Source organism: Chinchilla lanigera, unplaced genomic scaffold (assembly GCF_000276665.1).
Source record: "Chinchilla lanigera isolate Chin_1 unplaced genomic scaffold, ChiLan1.0 scaffold00051, whole genome shotgun sequence".
NCBI lineage: Eukaryota > Metazoa > Chordata > Mammalia > Rodentia > Chinchillidae > Chinchilla > Chinchilla lanigera.
In genome coordinates, this window is record NW_004955452.1 from 13,565,482 (window position 1) to 13,587,572 (window position 22,091).

Sequence of the window (22,091 nt, forward strand, 5' to 3'; positions counted from 1 at the left end):
AAAAAAAAAAAAAAAGAACAACAGGATGGATTTGATTTCCAAGTTGGAGATTAGTAGGGCGTAAGTGAGAAATTCTGTGTACAAAGGCCATATCTTTGGAAAGAGATCAGAAAGAGCTGGGCACTTGGCCAGTTTTCCTTCTCTATCCTTCTCCTGTGTTCCTGGCTTCCTTGTGTCTCTTAACTATAACACATGATCCTTTTCAGCACAGCCCACTTGAGAAGTTCTACCAGAGAGTAAACAGGCTATTGCTCTGACAATGCTGCACTGTAGACCCAGTGACTGATGCTTCCCTGCCCAGCCCAGTGTTTCAACTAGAATATTTGGAACAAATATGTACTTTGTTGCTATATCCTTTTATTACCCTGAACTATGAACTGCCCAATAAATATATCACACACAAAACAGGGGCAACTAAAAGTCCCAGAGTCAAATCTCTGTCTCCTCATGAGTCTTGCAAAGGGAGAAATGGTACACAGCAGGACTGGAAACACATACCTGGCTTTACCGTCACATTCACATGGCCTTCCCCATGTGCATTTTGACCATCTACTATCACTTTGAACTCATAGAGGCCTGGAGTCAGCTGCAGAAGCAAGAGAAGATCGTTTAGACACCACAAAGAGCAGCAACTGTATTTAAAACAACATACACATCCGAGCTTTTCATGCTGAATCTTGCACTCTTTTCTTACCCTAATTTCAAAACAGAAAATGGAAACTAGCTGAAAATGTTAAAGAATGAGTTAAACTAAAAAGAAATACAGCTTTTAATGTGAATCTTATTACTAGCTGCCTCTAGAACAACAGAAGGGATTTCAATCTCTCTGTACACCCATTTTCTTCTGAGAAGAACATTAAGGGCCCAACCATCCTACTTCACAGAGTTATGAAATTAAAATAATCATCTTTTCAAAGAAAAACATCTTGTAAAAACACCAAATAGTTCCCAAATATCTGAAAATTTTCCCCTCCTGATTTCTACTATGTATAAACATAAGGGGGAAAGAAAACCCAAATCACCCATAATTTCACTCCTTTAACATATCAACTCATCATATTTCTCTGTTTCCTTCTACTCCTTGACCAGATTAAAAAAACAGTTTTATATACTTCATTCATTCCACAAACTTGTACTGAAAACCAATCATGTGTCAGGCCCTAAGCCTGGAGTTTGACTGTGACTCTACCTTTCAGGAGCTCAGATTTCAGGGGTATTTAGGGTTTAGCTAAATTCCTGGATATCAAACATTTTATTGTTATTTCTTCTATTCATTACCACAAGACTTTTCCCCATTATGATAAAGACTTTTCAATATCATTGTAATGACCACAGAATAATATATGTAAGAATTAAGCTTACATTTTTTGCTACTTGGGCTATTCCCTAAGTTTTAACACCACAAACACCTTTGAGGAGAATAATTTCTTTCTCTTTCTCTTCGTCTTTGTCTTCATCTTTGTCTCCGTCTTCCTCTTTTCCTTCCCCTTCCCCTTCCTCTCCGCTCCTCCCTCATCTTTCAATTATCTTCTTCGGTTAAATACTGACTGACCACATGTAGCAGTTTTCACCACTTGTCCTTCTGGGCTTTCCCTCTCTACCCATTCCTCATTTCCTTCTGTTCCTTCCACCCCTTAGTGAACAACATGCCCCGAGACCCCAACCTCATTCTGCTTATTTCTTCACCCCATACACTTTCCCTAATTGATCCCATCTACGACTATGGCTTCCATTACGACCTGAGGCTGATGTGCACTTTCATCTCTCTATCCTAGACTTCTCTCCTGGTCTCTTGCCGCTTTCCCCCAGCATCGAGCAGGACCAGCTTCACTCACATATCTTGCTAGTACCTCAGACTTACTCTGCCCAGACCCTCAAACCCACTACTCTTTCTACGCTCCACCCTTCAGTGCATTTCCCCCTAGGTGTCTAGGCCGAAAAGCTACAATTATCCGAAACTTCTCCTCCCAGCCCACCCCAACCCCATTATCTGACCAGCACATTTTATCAAGTTGACCTTCACACTACTTCTCAAACCCACTCACTCATCTTCACCCACACTGCTATCATCTTATGTCTTGACCACTCATCATAGCAGTTATTAAAGCATGGGCTGGAGGTAGAAAGCTTTAGCTCTTCTTTTTTTTTTTTTTTTTTTTTTTTTTTTTGAGACAGGATGTCACTATGCAGTTCAGGCTGACCTTGAGCTCACTTTGTAGCCCAGGCTGGCCTCGAACTCGCAACGATGCTCCTGCCTCAGCCTCCCGAGTGCTGGGATTACAGGCGTTCACCACCCGCCTGGCTAGCTCTTTTTTAATTGCTAGGATTGAACACAAGGCCCCATGCATGCCAGGCAAGTGCTCTATCACTGGGCTAGATCTCTAGCCCTTTTTATTATTATTTTGAGAGAGGGTCTCACTAAGTTGTCCAAGCTGGCCTCACACTTGCGATCCTCCTGTCTCAGCCTCCCAAATAGCCTGGATTACAGGCCTGTGCCACAATGCCTGGCTCAAACTTACCATTTAATAGCACTGCAAACTTTGCCCAAACTATTTCTTCTTTTCAATTTTTAGTTTTGTCATTTGTAAACAGAGATTAATACCTATACCTGAGAATGTTATGAAAATTAAAACAAACAATTAAGTGAAACAATTACTACTATGTCTGGTACATGGCATAAACTCAAGAGGTCATTTTTCATTTTAATTTATTGACTTAGCTTTTTTACTCAGGATAATATCATTTCTTACCTAAATTTTTCTATAGATTCCTCATTGGTCTTCCCATTTGGAGTTTTACCTTGTCCAATCTGTGTACAAGGTACTCTTTCTAACTAAAAATCTGAGTTCTTTCCCCTGCTTAAAACCTTTCAAAGATTGCCTATTTCCTCTGTATAAGACTGCAAGTCCTTAATGTGGCAAAGCGTCTCCCCTCTGGCCCCTGCATCTCTCTAACTCACTTACGCTGCTGCTCTTATCCTACTTGAGGTCCAGGCAGTTTGAACCATGCATATCATTCCTTTTCCCCAAACTTCCTCTCTTGGTTTTGGCCCAGTGGACAAACTGTTTCTTCTGCTCAGGGGTATCCTCTCTCTACCTCATACGCAGGAAGTCACCTTTCATGACCCAAGCAGGCAAACTCCAAGAAATCTGCTCTAACTCCCCAGGCCTCCAATGGCCCCATGCACTGACCTAGTGTAACAAGTGCTGTAATTACCTGCTTCCTGTTAGTGTTGCTGAGACCCTATTGTCCTTGAACATTAAGATCATTAGCTCACCGGTTAATTCCACATGGCAGCCACGTAACCACTGTGCAATGAACAGCGGTTGAATGAATGAATCAATGAGATTGCTGGGCCAAAGACCATGAACATTTTTATGGCTCTTAATAACTACACTGAATCCCAGAGGGACTGAGCCAACATACACAGTCATGTGGCCACAAATAACTTAGTTTATCTCCCAAATTCTAAAATCCTTATGCTACCCTTCAAATCTGTTTAGTGTGTATTTTCGGCTATCACTACCATGCTGGTACAGTCTTCTCGCCATAAATGAAAATTTGAGAATCATACACTAACAAACACTGGATGTCAGCCAGTCAGGCTTTTGGAGGAGTCACTTTTGGAAAATTTTTCACAACTTAAGTGTGGACAGAAAATTCTATGTTATCCATTTTAGAAAACAGTCAACTCTCTAAGCTCGGCAACAGAAAGGAAGCAAATTCACCTTAGATAGTTTCAGGAACTGCGAATGTTGCCCTTCCATTTCTCCACTGTAGTCTTTCGGATGAGTAATCAGCTGCCAGTCGTAGGTGTAGGTTTCTCCTATAGAAGGGCAGTTCCAAAAATCATGAAAACACACACCTACACACAAAAAGCCTGCCAATAACAAATCTTTTCTAAATCTTGACAAGGTCTTTGTTTTTAAGATTGCACCCCAAGACCTACCGGGAACCCAAACCAGCTGGTCAAAGGACAGACGGATTCTGCTGACTCAGCCACTTAGGACTTTCTCATTCTCTCTGCACTAGCTCATTTCTGCCCCCCAGCCATCCTCAGGCCAACGCTCCCTACAAAAACCCCAGACTGCTCACGATGTGGCACCTCACAGAAAATATATGCCCTACCAACCACCACAGATGAACTCATCAGGAACAAAGGCCATTTTCTCGCAAAACTTCTTTTGCAACAAAGAACAGCAATGACTTCTAAATAACATGGTTCAAAAATAGCTTTTTTACAGAGTGCTAACAATGCTCCTCTCACTGAGGTCATCACACCCTGGTGAGTTAAAAGAGCTACTTCATTCCTGCTGAGCTAAATAACACACTGCAGACATGGTAGGGCATGGCCCATTTAAAACAGGCCCCACTGAAATTAATTAAGACAAAATGAAGCAGTAAATGGTCCTCATTTGAAGCTCCGATGATATCAGTGGGAAGCACAAGAGTAGAATTCCTCCCCAGTAAAAGTAGTCTTTTTTTTTTTTTTTTTTAAGAAAATTTCTGGCTAGGAAACGGTAGAATTTGGTGGGAAGGTTTAGTGTAAATTACTACGTAAAAAACAGAAAAGAACTTCAAATACTCAGCAATGTGAGGTCATCTTTTTTCTTCTTTTCATGTGTTCAAATGTTTCTTTTTTTTTTTTTTTTGGTACTGGGAATTGAACTCGCAACCTCATACTTCCCAGGCTGTGCTGTGCTGCTGAGCTAAATCTCCAGCCCCTTCAAATGTTAAAGTAGTATGCAGAACCTAATTCCAAGATATCCTTCATCTGAAGACCAGATTTAATTTTATGAGCCTGGGGCTCAAGATCTTCCTTCCTCTGCCAAGCTAGTATTGCTCTGGCCAGTCGTCAGCCCTGGCTGCTCACACACACGTACGTGTGAAGGGCAGATCCGACGGGCAGCCAAGAGGCGGCAGAGGCAGCACTCCTGCTGCGAGCCGCTTCTTCCAGCTGTACCTGGGGAGTTTTCCCACACAGGAAACAGACTCACACCAGTTTGAGGAACTGATAATTTTATAATATCTAAGGCTATCAACACAAATTTGAAAAAATAAAAAGCTATTCCTAGGACAGAAAAGCTCAGGAGATGAATGATGCCTCACAGGAAGAAACCTGCCCGAGGTAGAGGCAACTGACTGTAGCCGTGTTAGGCACACGGCTGACTGGAATGCTTTAGGGCAGTGGTTCTGCAACCAGACTTCTGGGTGCTTCAGGGACCCTAACATGTTGACACACGGCAGGAAAGGGGTGAAGAGCATGTACAGTTGGCCCTGCCTCAGGGACCCAACCTGGGAAAGCTTGAGATCACCCACCTTTATGGGTCTGATTAAGGCTGAAGAAGCTAGGCAAAAGGCAGTTGAAAAAAATCTGATGATTTGTGATACTGACCTTTAGGTGACAGTAACTCAGAGATGTGTACAGAAACACAGGTCAGAAAAAAATGCAGTAAGCCCAGCAGTTCTTCCACAAGAGTGAAAGTATAAGTGATCACAGCTCAGCGTAGATCCTTCCCTCCCCTCCATCTTCAGCAGCCACCAAATCCACTCTGGCTAACTCGCCACCCAAGTAAGGAAGCAAAGAGCGACTCTACAGGAAGCTGAGGTAAGCTGATAAAATCTCAATCTGAGAGCAGAAATACCGATTATAGGAGGTACTTGTATTCTAGGGAACTATTTTTATATAAATACACTATTTGGTATTAGGCCCCAAAATAAAGAATATAATTTTGAAAACATGTGTTTATAAAATGGAAGGATCTATCCTGAATACAGAGAAACATTCTGATTGACTAATCTTTTTTTTTCTCTGTCTTTTTGAGACAGGGTTTCACTAGGCAGCTCAGGCCAGCCTTGAATTCACTTTGTAGCCCAAACTAGCGTCAAACTCGCAGTCATCCTCCTGCCTCAGCCTCCCAGCTGCTGAGATTACAGGAACGGGCCACCATGCCTGGCCCCTGATCCTTTAATGGCAACAACATAAACCCAACTGGATCATGTCACAATGCTTCACTCATATCACAGGGGCTCTTAAGAGAATATACTTGTATTCGTAAGTCAGACCTTGATATATTAACATATACTTCAAAGATGAAAGGGTGGTCACTTTACAAAGGTTTTCTAAAACAGTGAATTACCTACCAATTCATTTATATATTTTATAAGTCTGAATTTTGTTAAACACAAATTGAGCTTTTTTTTTTAATAGAGTCTTATTATATAGTTCAGGCTGTCCTTGAACTCACTACATAGCCCAGGCTGGCCTCAAACTTGAGGTGGTCCTCCTGCCTCAGCCTCCCAAGTGCTGAGATTACAGTCAGGTGTTACTACACCCAACCAAGTTTATTTTTTAAATGACAAAAATCCATCACAGCCATCATCCTGAATAACCTCTCCAAGTTCTACATCTGCTATTTACTAGTTGTTTGGCCAAAATAAACAGGTTAATCTATTGGAGTTTTTTGCTATCATTTTTGACTGAACCTAGGGCCTTATGCATGCTGGGCAAGTTCAGTTAACACTGAGCTACATTCCCAGCCTTTTTTATTCTGAGACAAATTGTGTACGCTGGCCTTGAAATTGTGGTCCTCTTACCTCAGCCTCCGGAGTATCAGCTGGGTTTACAGGTACGTACCACAACACCCAGCTAAAGAGATCAAACCAAGTCTAGTTTCTTGTTCTTTTTTTTGGTTGTTGTTGTTTTGTTTTGTTTTTTTTGAGACAAGGTCTCACTATATAGTTCAGGCTGGCCTTGAATTCACAACAATTCTCCTGCCTCTGCCTCCCAAGTGCTGGGATTATAGGCCCGGTTCTTGTTCTTAAAATGGGTGTAGGGGCTGGGGATTTAGCTCAGCAGTACAGTGCCTGCCTGGCAAGTGCAAGGTCGTGAGTTTGATTCCTGGTACCGGAAAAAAAACCAAACAAACAAATAATAAAATGCAATCTAATAAATGCAATAATAAAATACAATCTAATATATAAGACCTACAATTGATAAGCATCAGCTATCTGGTAGTTACTGAGCTAGATGATTTATATAATATCTCATTTGTCCCTTAAACTAATCTTGTGAAGTAGGAACTGTTATTCCAATTTTTCTGAGAAACAGAAACTCAAAGAAGTCATTTGCTTAAAGTCATTCAACCAGTGACTAGCTCGACTGGGATTTGCACTCAGGCTTCATGTCAAGGCCAGTGCTCTCAACTACACTACACTGTCTCCTGTACATAGATACTCGCGTGCTCTCATGCTGCAGCATAGCCCATACCCTCACTGCACAACTGTGAAGAGTGAGTTGTGGTATGTGGATATCAACTGTAAATTGAAATGTTATCCGAATGTAAAGGGATTTTTTTTTTTACCTTGCTGTGGTTCTTGCAGAACATACGCATTTAACTGAACTTCATTCTTAGGCAGGGTTATCTGGACACTCTTTCCAGCAGACACCACCAATTCTTTTACCACTGGAAACAAAGCATATATACTAGTGATAAGAAATTGACCCAGGGCTGGGGATTTAGCTCAGCGGCACAGCGCCTGCCTGGCAAGTGTTAGGTTGTGAGTTCGATTCCTGGTACCAGAAAATAAATCAAAAAAAAAAAAAAAAGAAATTGACCCAGACTATATCTCTCCCTCTTTTGTGCTCAAACTCTTATCCTGAATGATATTCAGCTACTGTTCTCATTTCCTCACCATTTTTATTCTCTAATCACCTGAAGATTGATTCTGCTTTCACCTTTCCGGTGAGAAGGATTTCTCAAGGTCATCAATGAGCCGTTTCTTACCAAATCTAAATGTGACACAAGCCTCATTCATCACCTTGGTGGCATCTACTCCTGCTGATACCTGCACCTTAATTAAATAGCTCTTGGTTAATCATCATCCCATGTTCCACTTTTCTTTCTTCCCCTCTGAATTTTTCTCCACTGTATTTTAACTAGGATATTTCCCTAAGTCCTCCTTATACATTATTTTCCAGAGTTCAAATTCTATTTTAAGGATCATCTTTATTCTGGTAAGTAACTTTCTGGGCAGAGTTGGGGAGCTGAGATAGGATCTTGTTATGTAGTTCAGGCTGGCCTTGAAGTTGTGGCAATCCTCCCGTCTCAGCCTCCCAAGTGCTGGCATTACAGGCATATATTACCACAGCTGACTATTTTGTTAGGTATCTTTTTAATAAGATACATAAATAAGAAAAAGCAAATGTCAGAGAACTTACTTTTCTTTCCATTACAACTGCTACAACTTTTGACTTTTTGTTCACAATTAGATTATTCCAAGAATTTTTTGTTTTGTTTTTTGAGACAGGGTCTCACTTTGTAGTTCAGGCTGGCCTTGAACTCACTCTGTAGCCCAGGCTGGCATCGAACTCACAGTGATCCTCCTACCTCATTATAGTCATGTACCACTACACCTGGTTTATTCCAAGAATCTTAACTAATTTCCCTTCTATTAGCTCTCCCCACTTCAGTCTATTCTGCTTACCACCTTACCACTATCAGTCTTTCTACAATACTCACCCGCCATGCTTATTCTCCTATTTAAGACCTCTAATCCCACACCACGCTTAAGCAAATCGCCTAACTTGGCATTAGAAAACCGCCATCATCTAATCTCACTGAATCACTTTTTGACCCAATTCTCGCTCCAGTTACGTGAATTTTCCCTCTTGTGCTCGATGGAAGTCATGGTCTACTCTGGAGCCTGGGTGTCAATAGCTCCCATCCACCCGCCAGGATGTAACTAAAAATATTTAAAGCCCACTGAGAACTACTGTTATACGAATCTCATAGATTCTCTGACAGTAATGGCTCATTTGTATGAGACTCCAACATTAAGAGGGCTTAAAGCAAACAACAGGCTGGGCGGCTCGTATTTCAAGACCAGGAGGTGAGAAGGGCTTCCTAGATAAATATGAAACTTGAGATTTATCTGCTTCTCTTTTGGAACATTGCACCTCAAGAAAAATGAAACCATCCTTTATGGAAGCTGCAGTCTCTGGATGCCCCCAGGAGATGGAATAAGAGCTCTCTGAAGCGACTTTAAGAAAAATAAAAGAATAAAGGGAAACCACTATACTCACAAAAAGTACAATGGACCACAAAATGGTTAATCAATACAGTACCACCCAACCCCTTCACAATTACACTGAAAATTACAGACATCTGGTCTGAACACAAAAAATTATTCTGGTGTGTCAGGATTGAAACCGTAAAATTTTATTTTGTATTACCATGAAAGGAGATCCTGGGAAATTGAAAATGGGCAAAAATTTGTTTTTTACTGGCTTTGCATGACCCTCTTGATTTTTTCAAGGTTAACTATAAACCATGGACTACTCATTTCCTCCTTATTCCTCAGACCAGCACCCGTGAAGCAAAGACCTACTAAAGTAATACTCTACGTGTAAATCTCCCCATGGGCTGCTTTAAAAATGAAGACGCTCTAAAAATCAGACAGACAAATAATCTGACCTACAAACAGCCTTTCAGAAGGCGAACAGGTGCAGTGATCCGGCTCTTTCTTCCTAGCAGCCTCTGCTTGATCCCTTGAACATTACTTAATTGAACCTCCTGCCTTTAAGCCACAGTGGAACTTGACTCTGGGAAAATGAGCCTCATAAAATTCCACAGGCTGGGGACCTGCTGAGGAAGAGATTTAGAGCCCCAAGTCCCATGATTACAAAGGCACTGACAGGGGTATTTTTTTCTTAACATACAGAATTTAAGTCATCCATCGCTCTGTTCCTCTCTCTGAAAGAGGACACTGATCAAATGTTCTGCTTTCCCATTTTCTCTCCAAGGGCAGGAGCAAAGGGTCACCTGGTGCCGATGCTGAGGTGCTCTGGAAAGAGGCTCGAGGGGTCGGGGTAGCATAACTGTAGGAGGGAGCCACTGGAAGAGGGGCAGCAGTGTGGGTTTTCCCAGGACGGTTTACTTGCTGGGTGCTGAGTGTAGTACCCAGATCCTCTGATGTTTCAGGTTGCACTGAATCATTCTTTGACCAACCAGAAATCTCTGCAGTCAGGTCCGTAGTTAAGGGAATGGAGCTTGTAACTCCATTATGGACCTAAAGAAATGCAAAAATTAATTTGAGTAGGCAAAAGTCACAGTTTCTCAGTTTATGTCTTATGAACCAATAGCACATTAAATAATTTCTCAAAAAATGTCAAAATGCCAAAAATACTAAAAGAAATTCATCTCACCAGTCAAAAACAACTAGTGCTAAATGTTGATGTAAGGGCTGGGGGTTTAGCTCAGTGGTGGTATGGCACTTGCCTACTGCGGTGCAGGCCCTGGGTTTGATGCCCAGAACTAGAAAAAAAAAAAAAAGTGGATATAAATCTCAGTTTTTTTTTTCTGTGTAGAATTTCATTTAAAACGAAATAGTAATAACCATGCTATCGGTACACTTTTAGCTTCTTGTGTGAGCATTTATATTAAATCATTCTATAAATACTTATTGAGCCTCTATTGTGGAACAGGCCTTGTGGATCAAAAATATAAATGAAACTAATCATTTTCCTCACAACAAGTGGGGGAAAGAGAAGTAAAAATGTGGAGAAGGACATTCTTTAGTTATTCTTTCAATGTATTGCCTCAGGCCTGACCAAGCCTTGATTGTTGGGTTCTGTAGGAAGTCTAGCAAAAGCATTGAAAGCCCTGGGGTCAACACTAGATGCTTTGCTGAGATATGCCCTAAGGAATGATAACATGATGGCTAACTAGTCAAGTCTCATTCCTGTGATAATTGAGTTGTACTGTCCTTGCTAAAACAGTTGATATCCTCCAGTTCCTCGGCTGCCTCCTTTGTTCTTTCTCAATAAAAGGTTATGAAAATGGTAATCAGGGCTGCAGTCCAAGAGGTAAGCCCCTTGATCCTGTCTTGTTTTTCTAGTTTCTCTTACTTTTCTAGTCATCCGCAGGTACCTGTTCACCCTGGACAGAAATAGATTATTAATCTGACATAAAAACATAATACATCGAAATATTTAACGTACCTATGAAAGTTACGGTATGCAAAAGAAACAATCTGAAGGTAATAACGCCCCTCCCCTGGAGTGAAGGGGGTATGGTTAGGGATGGCATTTTTTAAAAAAGAAAAAGTCTTCCCAGACAAGAAGAGTTCTAAGCTGGGTTTTAAAGGCTAAAATGTTGTTTACTACACACACAAAAAAGGGCAAGGTGAGAGGATGAAGAAAGGAAATTATCATGTGTTTGCTGGGAACCAAGAGGTGGAGAGGCAGAGAGTAAAGCCAAAGCCAGACAGAAGGTGCTGCAGGCCACTTTAAGGAACCAAGGTGGTGAGCAACTAAAGCATGATGTGTAGGGAAGCGACAATTGACACATCTGTTGTACAGGTCCTGTCATAAAAGTATGGGTTTGAAGAAGCAAAGTGACGGCAGGCATGCCACTTTTCTCTCACCCGAATGAGAAATGGTGAGTGGCTAGATAAGGGTGGTAACGGCAGTCTTACAAACACAGTGGAAACAATTCACATAGTCAACAGCATACACTTCAAGAAGATAAAGCCAATCTTTTGACAAATGCATATGCCCACATAACTACAATTAAGAGAGAGAACATTTTTTGGTCCCAAAAGTTTACTCATGCCCCTTTCTGTAAATTCTTACCTTGACTTCAAGGCTTAGGCATTCACTGATTTGTTTTCTGTTACAGTTACGATTAGTTTGGCTTTTCTTAAATTTCATATGAAAGAAATCATACACATACTTTTTTTTAGATGAGGTCTCACTATGTAGTTCAGGCTGGCCATAAATTTGTGGTGATCCTCCTGCCTCAGTGCCGGGTCCTCTCAAATGCTGGAATTCCTGGTGTGTCACACCTGGCCTATTTTTTGTTTCTGGCTGCTTTTATTCAATGTACTTTTGAGATTTGTTCAAGATATTGTATGTATCAGTAGTACATTCTTTTCACTGTTGAATAGTGTTCCGTAAAATTACAGAGATACACCAAAATTTGTTTTCCATCCATCTATCAATGGAGAGTTGTTTCCAGTTCTCAGCTATTATAAAGATGTTATACATTTTTCCAAAAACATGTATTTCTGAAAACATGTGGGTAAATACTTGGGAGTAGACTTTCTGGTTATGTATAAGTACATGTCTAACTTTCTAAGACACTGTGAACCATTACTCAAAGATTACTGTACCATCTTGCATTTCCATCAGCAGCCTACAAGAGTTCCAGTTGCTCCACAACTTCAACACTTGGTTTATTCCTTGGTCTTTTTAGTTCTTGTCATTCTAGTGGTTATGAAATGGTATCTTACTGTGATTTAATTTGCATTTGCCTGATGTCTAATGATGCCGAACATATTTCCAAGTGCTTATTGATTATTTTTTCTTTGGTGAAGTTTATTCAAATTTTTGCCCATTTAAAAAAAAATGTTAAGGTATAATTGACCTACAATAAATTGAACATATTTAATGTATATAATTTGATAAGTCCATACACCTCTGCAACCATCACTATAATCAAGATAATGAACATTTCTATCCCTTCAAAAGATTCCCATGCTTCTTTGCAATCCCTTCTTTTCTCCATTCATATTCCCCAAGGTACCAGTCTCTGCTTCCTATCACTACAAATTGTTTGTATTTTCTAAAATTTCATTTAAATGGAATCATGAAGTATGTATTTTTTTAACTGGCTTATCTCACCGGCAAAATTATTGTGTTAGTCACACATGTTGTATCTATAATTCTTATTAATGCTGAATAGTGTTCTGCTATATGAATAGACCATAATTTGTTTACTCATTAACCTACATAGATGGACAGTTGGACTGATTCCAACTTCTGGCCATTACAAACTCAGCTTCTATAATCATTCCTACACAAATCTTTATATGGACATATCCTTTCTTTTCTTTCAGGTAAATACTTAATGAGTGTTATGCCTGCTTATATCCAAGGTTCTCTTTAATTTTTTTTAAAAATACTGAATGATTTTTGAGTGTTGGTATAACTATTACACAGCACTACCATTAATGTGGGCATTCCAGTTATCCTATAACTTTGCCAGAATTTGGTGTGGAAGTCTTTTTAATTTTAGTCATTCTAAAGAATGTAGTAGCATCTCACTATAGTTTTCATTAGTATTTTCCTAATGTGTAATAATGGTGAACGTCTTCTCATGTGTTTTTGGACATCTGTATAATCTTTGGTTGACTATCTGTTCAAATATTTTGCCCATTTTTAAAAATGGGTTATTAGTTTTCTATGTGAGTTATAAGAACTCTTCATTTATTTTATAAACAGGTCCTTTGTCAGATATATAATTTATGCTTTCCAGGCTAAAGCTTTCTTGTTTATATTCTTAACTCCTCCCACCTAGTACTAGGGATTGAATTCAGGGTCTCATACATGCTAAGCAAGCAATTTATCACTGAGCTACAGTCTCAGCTCTTTTTTATTTTGACACAGGGTCTAAATTGCCCAGGCTAGCCTGAGACTTGTAATCTCCTATCTCAGCCTCCTGAGGAGCCAGGATTATAGTATGTGCTACTGAAGCCAACTAGCACTATGTTTTGATTAGCAAAGATGAGTTCCAACTTAACTTTTTTTTTTTTTTCTTTTTGAGACAGAGTCTCACTATGCAGTTCAGGCTGGCTTTGAGCTCACTTTGTAGCCCAGGCTGGCCTCGAACTCTAATGATCCTCCTGCCTCAGTCTCCCGAGTGCTGGGATAACAGGCGTGTACCACCACGCCTGGCTCCCCAACTTAACATTTTATTCATTTATAGTTTACATTCTTAGTGACTTATCTAAGAAATCTTCATCAAATCAAGATCATAAAACTTTCCCCCTGTTCTTATTCAATTCCTTTACAATTTTATAACTAAAGCTCTTTAGCTTAGGCCTATGATCCATTTTGAGTTGTTTTCTGTACTGTAAGAAGAGTCAGTGGTTCATGTTTTCATAAGTCATTTTCCAATTGCTCTGGCTGTTGGAGAATTATCCCTCCCCCACTGCACTGCCTTTGGCACATCAACTGATGATACATACATGGATGCATTTGTGGGCCTGTCAGCTTAGTCTATTTTTACACCAATACCATTAGCTTAATTACTATAGGTTTAAAGTAAGTCTTAAAATTAGTTGGTTTGAAGTCCTGTTGTTCTTTTTCAAAATTGTTTTGATCATTCTAGGTCCCAGTCCATGAACATGGTTATATTCATTTCCCAGAGCTATTGATAAATGACCAATAAGCTTTGCAGCTGGAAACAACAGAAAGATTTCACAATTCTGGAGGCCTGAAGTCTGAAGTCAAGGCTCCGGCAGGGGCGCAGTCCTTCTGGAGGCCCGAGGAACTTCCTTCCTTGTCTCTTCCCGCTCCAACAGGTATTCAGCTTTCCTTGTGGCAACACAGCTCTAATCTCTGCCTCCATCCTCGCCGTTCTTTTCTTTGCCTCTGTGTATCCAAATGTCCCTTTTCTTTTTTGTATGGTCACCAGTCATAGATCTGGAATCCTAAACACTGATGATTTCATTTCTAGATCCGTAATTAGAAACATCCTATTATTTGTAAATATTCCCAAATAAAGCAAAATGCTGAGGTTCCAGAGGAACTGCAGGGTGCACAGGGACAGACAACAGCAATCAACCATTCCAAAGGTTCATCTTTCCATTTATTTAGCTTTCAAATTTCTCTCAGCAATGTTTTGTAGTTTTGAGCATGTAGTTGTTACACATACTTTGTTAAAGTTATCCCTAAGTATTTCATGCTTTGGGGATATTGTACATGTTTTTGAACATCAATTCCCAAGTTCTCATTGCTAATATACAAACACAGTTGATGTCTGTATGTTGATCTTATACCCTAAAGTCTTTTTTTAAATTTTTGTTTTTGTTTTTCTTCCAGTACCAGGAATCGAACCCAGGACCTTGTGCTTGCCAGGCAGATGCTGTGCCGCTGAGCTAAATCCCCAGCCCCTACCCTACAGTCTTGATAAATTTTATGTAGATTCCTTGGAATTTTTTAGGTGCATAGTCACATCTTCAGTAAATAATGGCAGCTTTGGTTCTTCATTAGCAATCGTATTTCTTGCAATTCCTTTTCTAGCATTATCACAATAAAAAGACCTTCAATACAAGGTTGAATAAAAGTGGTTAGAGATATTTCCCTACTTAAATAACTGTCACCTCATTTTTCTTTAAAACTGGAAACAGTTATTTTATTGATTGATTTTTAGGGTAGTAGGGACTGAACTCAGGGCTTTTAAACTGAATCACAACTGAGGCTTTTTTAATTGTTTTTTTTTTTTTTTTGAGATGGGGGTCTCTCTCACTAAGCCCCCCAGACTGACTGTAACTCATAATCCTGCTACCTTGGTCTCCCAAATGCTGGCATTACAAGGGTGTGCCATCACCCAGCCAATTGTTAAATCACATTTTTACCAGTAACCCCTTTTTTTTTTTTTTTTTTGGTTTCGGTTTTCTTCTGGTACTAGGAATCGAACTCACAACCTTGCGCTTGCCAGGTATGCACTTTGCTGCTGAGCTAAAAATCCCCAGCCCCTTTAACAGTAACCTTGATGTCTTTGTCTATTATAATCTAATGGCTGAAACCACTCAGAATCCATTTCTCTTAACTAATTTCTCCCAGTGAACATGGGTCACACTTTCCTGATTTTTTTCAAGTCTCATAATACTTGGTTAGAAAGTGTACATCTTAAGTAATATAATGCAGAAACTCTGGATTCAGTTTTATTATTCTGACGGGCTGCTGAATATTTTTAGTAACTTCCTGTACTTCAAATGCAGAACATGACTTCCCTACAGTATGCTGCTACAGATGTCTTGGCTCAGTTTTTCTCTTTTATTTTCTATTTATCTATTTATTTACATATACATCTACTCCTAGGGATTGAACCTAGGGTTTCATTAGGCAAGACCCAGTCTTTTTACTCTTGTGTTTGTTTTAGCTTGGCTTCCTAAGTCTGCACAGTTTAGTAGTCAGTAGTACTGATTTGGCCAAAGGTTGCTTATACGCCTTATTAAAACCATTTATTTTGCTTTCTGTCTCTCTCTCTGTCTTTCTCTGTGTGTGTGTCTCTGTCTGTCTGTCTGTCTCTCTCTCTCTCTCTCTGAGAGACATAAGAGATATTATATACGAGGGGGAAGGAATGAAATACACCCAGGGGAAAAGGCAGTCAACAGAATCCAGCTCCAAGTTGATTCAGATGTTGAAATCAGTAGCCAAGACATCTTGAGTCAACTTTGAGTTCGTTTTTCTTGATTACCTTCCCCTGCAGAGTATATGCTACTCTTTATGTTCCTTTGCTGGACATTCTGTCTAGAACATGTGGCTCTGGATTTTATTGTGTTTTCTTTGGAACTGTTCCCCACCCCACCCGCCCGCATAGGCAAGTAACTCAGCTGGACTAAACTGGAGACCTTGCCTCTCCTGCAATGTTCAACAACTGATATCGCTCTATGTAATTTTTACAGCTGCTTTTTTGCCTGTGCAGTTGATGACAGGACAAGAATTTGGCCAGAGATCATATTCAGGTTTAGAGGCTGTTCTTGCTCTGCTTTTGTTGCTTCTGGGAATTCCTCCCTAACTTTTCAGCCTTAGATTATATCCTCTGACATCTCCAGCCCACAAGATTTCACATTTCTGCCATCAGGTTCCCTGTGGTTAGGAAAGAGTCTCAGTTACAAAAGCAGTGAACTCACAAGTTCATCTGGTGCCTCTCCGACCTCTGCCTGCATTTCCCCTGGCAGACGCAGTTCACAGGTTAAACTAGGGATCGTGGTTTATAGTCAGCTGGGGGGTTCACCCTCTTCTGTGGTTTTCTCACTTATAAAGTCCTCCTGTTAAATTTTCAGATTTTTATATATTTTATTTATATATTATATAAATTATTTATTCATTATATATTTATTATATATTTTTAATATTGTGAGCTCTGTTCTTGGTCATCATAAGAAAGTAAGGCTGAGGCATTCCACAGCCATTCTCCTCTGCTACGGAGATTTTTTTTTTTTCTGGTACCAGGAATCGAACTCATGACCTCGCGCTTGCCAGACAGGCGCTGTGCCACTGAGCTAAATCCACAGCCCCTGCTGTGGAGATTACTGAACACCCTCAGGCAGAAACTTTTAAAGCTGCAAATACATACTACTTATCACTTCCAGTTCTTATTTTTTAAAATTGAACTTTCCTCTAGCTTCTGTCTGCTTCTAGAGTCTTACCAGCTCCTTCACTTTTTGAAAAACACATTTTATTATTATTTGTAGGAAGGTTCAGGGGACCACTTCATTCTGCCATCATTACTGGAAATTCCTCCTGTGAGATATGTTTTAAAGTATTAAGGTTCTAATATTTATAAGGCTGAAACAGATATGGGATTTGGGGCAAAGAGTCTAAGATGACACTCATGTTTCTACCCTGACTGAGGGACTAGTTAGTAGCATCAAAAATGAAGACAGGCTACAGAACAGCAACCTTGAGGAAATAATAAGCAAATTATATCTTAGACATACTGAATCTAGAGTGCCTCTGGGAAATTCCAATAGAGCTCAGACTTGGACTCAGGTTCCCAGGGATAGTTGCTATAGGCACTGTCTTAGATACTTTTCTCTCCTTGCTGAAACAAAATACTTGACACCCAGAATTAAGGAAGGAAAGGTTTACTTAGCTCACAGTTTGTGGAGGTTTCAGTCCATAACCAGCTGGTTCTAAGGCAGACTGGCAAATGGCAACACTTCATGGGGGCAGGGCGGGGCAGAGATAGCACAAGCAACAATAATAAAAGGGAAGAGTGGCAGCAAGCAGCCTCTTTCCCTTCCTTATATTGTATGCGAGCTACCTGCCCCAGGGTGGATGCAGCGCTCACAACCATAACCCCAGCACTGGACCATGGATCAATCATAAACTCTAGAAGCCCGCCCCATGACTGCATGGGGCTTTGGAGGGACATGCAGACACAAACCATAACAGGCACAAAGAAGGACAAGTAAACAAACAAAAAAGCATCTAAGCAAAGAAAACAGAAGTTCCTAAATAGAATATCTGAAAATACCAAGGCTTAGGATGTGAGTAGATGAATGGTCCACAAAACTGACAAAGAATTTATGGGTCAAAAAGTAGGAAAAGAACCAGGAAAGTGTTTTATTACAAGAACTGCAACTAATAAGAACTAATGGAGAGAGACCTAGTCAAATAAGAACTGAGTAGAACACACTGCAACCAGCAATTGTGAAGTTACTGGTCATGCCAGAAAAGTAGCTTTGGTAGAAGCCAAATTCCACAGGGCTGAAGATTAAATAGAACTGAATTAAGGAGAAAAAGCAAATGTAGACTACCCCTGATATTCATGAATAAAAGCACAAAAATACATTAGAATAGTAACTAAAGATGCAAGTAGACAAAACATATATTTTTGGATATATTTAGAATAATATAAAGGATATATTTAAAAGTAATACATTTAAATAACAAGCATCATGTTATGGTTTAGATCTTAAATGCTCCCCAAAATCTCATGCACTGAAGGCTTGGTCAGTGGTCAGAGGTGGGTCCTTGGCAGGTGATTGGACTATGAGGGTTCTAACCTCACTAATGAACGATTCCACTGAGGTACTTATACTTTTTTTTGGGGGGGGGGGTAAGGACTGAACCCAGAGCCTCCACACTTAGTGACATCTCCAGTACATTTTGTATTTTTTATTTTGAGATAAGGTCTTACTAAGTCACTAAGTTCCCAAGCTGGGCTTGAAATTGTGATCTTCCTGCCTTAGCCTCCCAGAGTGCTGGGATTACAGGCCTGCACCACTATACCTAGTTTGAACTCAATGGGCTATTATTGGACAGTTATGGAAACTTGGGAGGTAGGGCCTAGTTGATGGAAATAGGCCGTTTGGGTGTGCCCAGGCAGTTATAGTTTGACCCAGTCTCTTCCTCTACCTATCTTTGCTTCCTAGCTTCCCAGCTGGTAAAGGTGAGCAGATGTGCTCTCTGTCATGATGTTCTACCTCACCATAAACATTGAGGCCTAGTGACCATGAAACTGTAAGCCAAAATAAATTTTTCCTCTTTTTAAGTTGTTTATCTCAGGTATTTTGTCACAGCAACAGAAAGCTGACATGATGTTCTTGGACTGAAAATACAATGAGAGAGGTTAGGGTATTGTGCACACATTTAGGAGAACATCTGAGCCTACTCTGGAGAAGTGAAGATAGGAGAAGGCTTCCTAGAATTGAAGCCTGGAATGATGAGTCTTGAGGAATTAGTTTTGTGGGTAAATGTCAAAGTGGTTTATAAAGAGGGGGAGGGTATGGTGGACTTCTGCTTCCAATCAAGATGAAATAAATAATACAGAGCAGATTTATTCTTCTACCTGAAAGGATTTTTTAAATCAGACAAAATATATGAGACAACTTTAAAGACGTAGGAGATGAAATAATGAAAATAGTAATTCCTAAGAAACGAAAAATAAGGTGAGGCTTATGGCTGTCCCAGCTAGAGAAAGTGTGTGGGCCCTGGTGCAGGAAGGAGGAATCCAAGCAGAGACCAGCATTCTGTTGGGGTTGAAAAGATATATCTGGGAGACCAGTAGAAAAGAGAGCTACACAAAGACAGAAGTCTAAAGATCTGCACAAGACTCCTTCAAGTCTTCAACTAGGTTCAATACTTCAACTAAGTATTGAACATCTCATATATGTGAGAAACTACCCAAAAGGAGTAGAGGAACCATATTTAAGTTCACGTAGGCTAGGAATAGCATTTATTCTAAAAAAAAAAAAAAGTCATTATGGAAAACTTCTCAATTCACAGGGCATCTGTTAGAGTACTAATTAAAGACTGCCTCAGTCATACAGACTAAATACAGCTCTGGACTTACCTGATGAAGCCTTAAAGCAAGTTTCAAAAGGATCAAATTGTTTTCAAATAGTTTAGCCACATCCTAGAACAAAACTCAAGAACACCTATGGTGATACAAAAATATCCAGCACCCTACTAGGTAAAATTTACAATACCTGGCACCTAGTCAAAAATAACACAACATTCAGAAAAAGGAAAATGAATCCTATTATAAGAAAAAATACCAGTCAATTAAAACTAATTCACACCTGGGAGTGTAACTTACTGATAATAGACCTTTTCTAGAACACTCATGAGGCCCTGGGTTCTATCCTTGGCATCACAAGGGAAAAAAGAAAAACTGATCCAGAAATAACTGGTAGACAAGGATATTAAAATAATTATTATGATTGTATTTCACATATTCAAGAAGCTATAGGAAAGGCTAAGCATACAGTAGTCCCTAGTTTGGTTTTCTGTAGTTTTAGTTACTCAAGGTCACTGCAGTCTTAACATAGTGAATGAAAAATTTCAGAAATAAATAATTAATAGGTATTAAATTGCACACCATTATAAAGTAGCATGATGAAATCCCAGTCATCTCCCTCCATTCTGACCAGGACGTAAACCATGCCTTTGCCCAGTGTATCCGTGCTAAATCTGCTACCTATCCACTAGTCATTTAATAGCCATCCTGCTACTACATCAGATCAACTATCATGATAGTGTAGTGCTTATCTTCAATAAATCTTATTTTACTTGAAACAGTAAATGTTGTATTGCATTATTAGCTATTGCTATTAGTCTCTGTTAAAGTTTGGATTGGAAATATCACACAAAAGCCCATAGGTTTCCTCAGCCTATGGTACTACTGGGAGATGGTAGAACCTTCAGGAATTGGGGCCTAACTGGAGGAAGTTAGGTCAGCAAAGGCATGGCTTTAAAGGGATGTTGGGACCCTGGCCCTTCCTCTTCCTCTTTTTGCTTCCTGGTCACCATGAGGTGAACAAGCCTTCTCTGTCACACACTTCAATGATGTACTGTGCCACCATAGGCCCATAAGTGATAAGAAAAGCAACCAAGAACTGTAACTACCAAAAAATGTGAGCCAAAATAATCCTTCTGCTTTATAAGTTGATTATCTCAGGTATTTTGTTATAGTGACAGAAAGCTGGCTAACCCAGTCTCTTATAAGGCCTAATTTATAAATTAGACTTTATCATAGGTATGTATGTACAGGAAAAAAAAACAGTCTTTATAGGGTTCAGTAATGTCTGCAGTTTTATGCATCCACTTGGGGTCTTGGAACATATTCCTCAGAAATAAGGAGGGACTGCTATTGTGTAAAGTAGGGATATGAAAGACATCAAAGAGGCCAAAGCAAACTTTGAGATGTTGACATGATAAATATGCTGTGGGGACTTAATGGCAGATTTAGACTATGTAAAAGAAAAGCTTAGCAAATTGAAAAATTTTAAATAGGAACTATTCAATAGGAAAGAGAAAGAAAAAGCCTGGAAAGAAATGAACAGAAAACTGAAATAAAATTCAATACATTTCTAACAGGCATTTTGAAAAGAGGAAGGGCAGGAAACTATTTGATGAAAAACACTGAATGATTTTCCAACCTGGGAGCAAGCAGACCCCTGCTGGAGTGTAAGGTGCTCCTCCTCTACCCCTTGATGCAAGGGTGCAACCATCCACAAATTCCAAGCCAGTGCTACATTTCGCTTCCCCTTGGTATGGGGCAGCAGGGATGGCAATAACCAATTGATTTGAGCCTATATGAGGACAATGCCCAGGGAGATAAGGGGGCATCCAGACCCCATGACCTTGGACATTAAGTCCAACAGCCCACTTGATCCCCTCCCCAAATGGCCTATACAGTTAAGTTTCTGACTTATGAAAACACAAGTTACAAGTCTTCACAGATATGAAGGGACCTCACATTATGAATGAACCTTGCATTATGATCATTCACAGATGCAAACAAACTGCAGAGGTGGCCTATGTGTCTGTCGGACACTGTCACACTTGGGCTGCTGTATAATGCTCAATCAGAGCCCAGGATGTCAGAAGCAGAAGAAAAGTAATAACACCAGGAGGAGTGGCACATGCCTATTATCCCAGCACTTGGGAGGCTGAGGCAGGATGATCACCATGAGTTCAAGGCCAACCTGGGCTACATAATGAGTTCAAGGCCATCCTGGACTACAGAGCAAGACTCTTCTCAAAAAAAGAAAGAAAGAAAGAAAGA

General features: G+C 39.9%; 1 protein-coding gene across 3 annotated transcripts in view; it reads right to left on the reverse strand.

The window, feature by feature from the left end:
• The window catches only part of Kiaa0319l (KIAA0319-like ortholog), a 111,300-nt gene that overhangs the window by 26,958 nt on the left and 62,251 nt on the right, over window positions 1-22,091 (reverse strand). For all 3 annotated transcript variants that reach the window (XM_005395143.2, XM_005395144.2, XM_005395145.2), the window contains exons 4-7: window positions 9,825-10,071; window positions 7,365-7,466; window positions 3,729-3,826; window positions 499-586 (exon numbers count right to left, since the gene is read on the reverse strand). In XM_005395143.2, coding sequence (XP_005395200.1) covers window positions 499-586; window positions 3,729-3,826; window positions 7,365-7,466; window positions 9,825-10,071 — 535 coding nt within the window. The remainder of the gene's footprint in view (window positions 1-498; window positions 587-3,728; window positions 3,827-7,364; window positions 7,467-9,824; window positions 10,072-22,091) is intronic.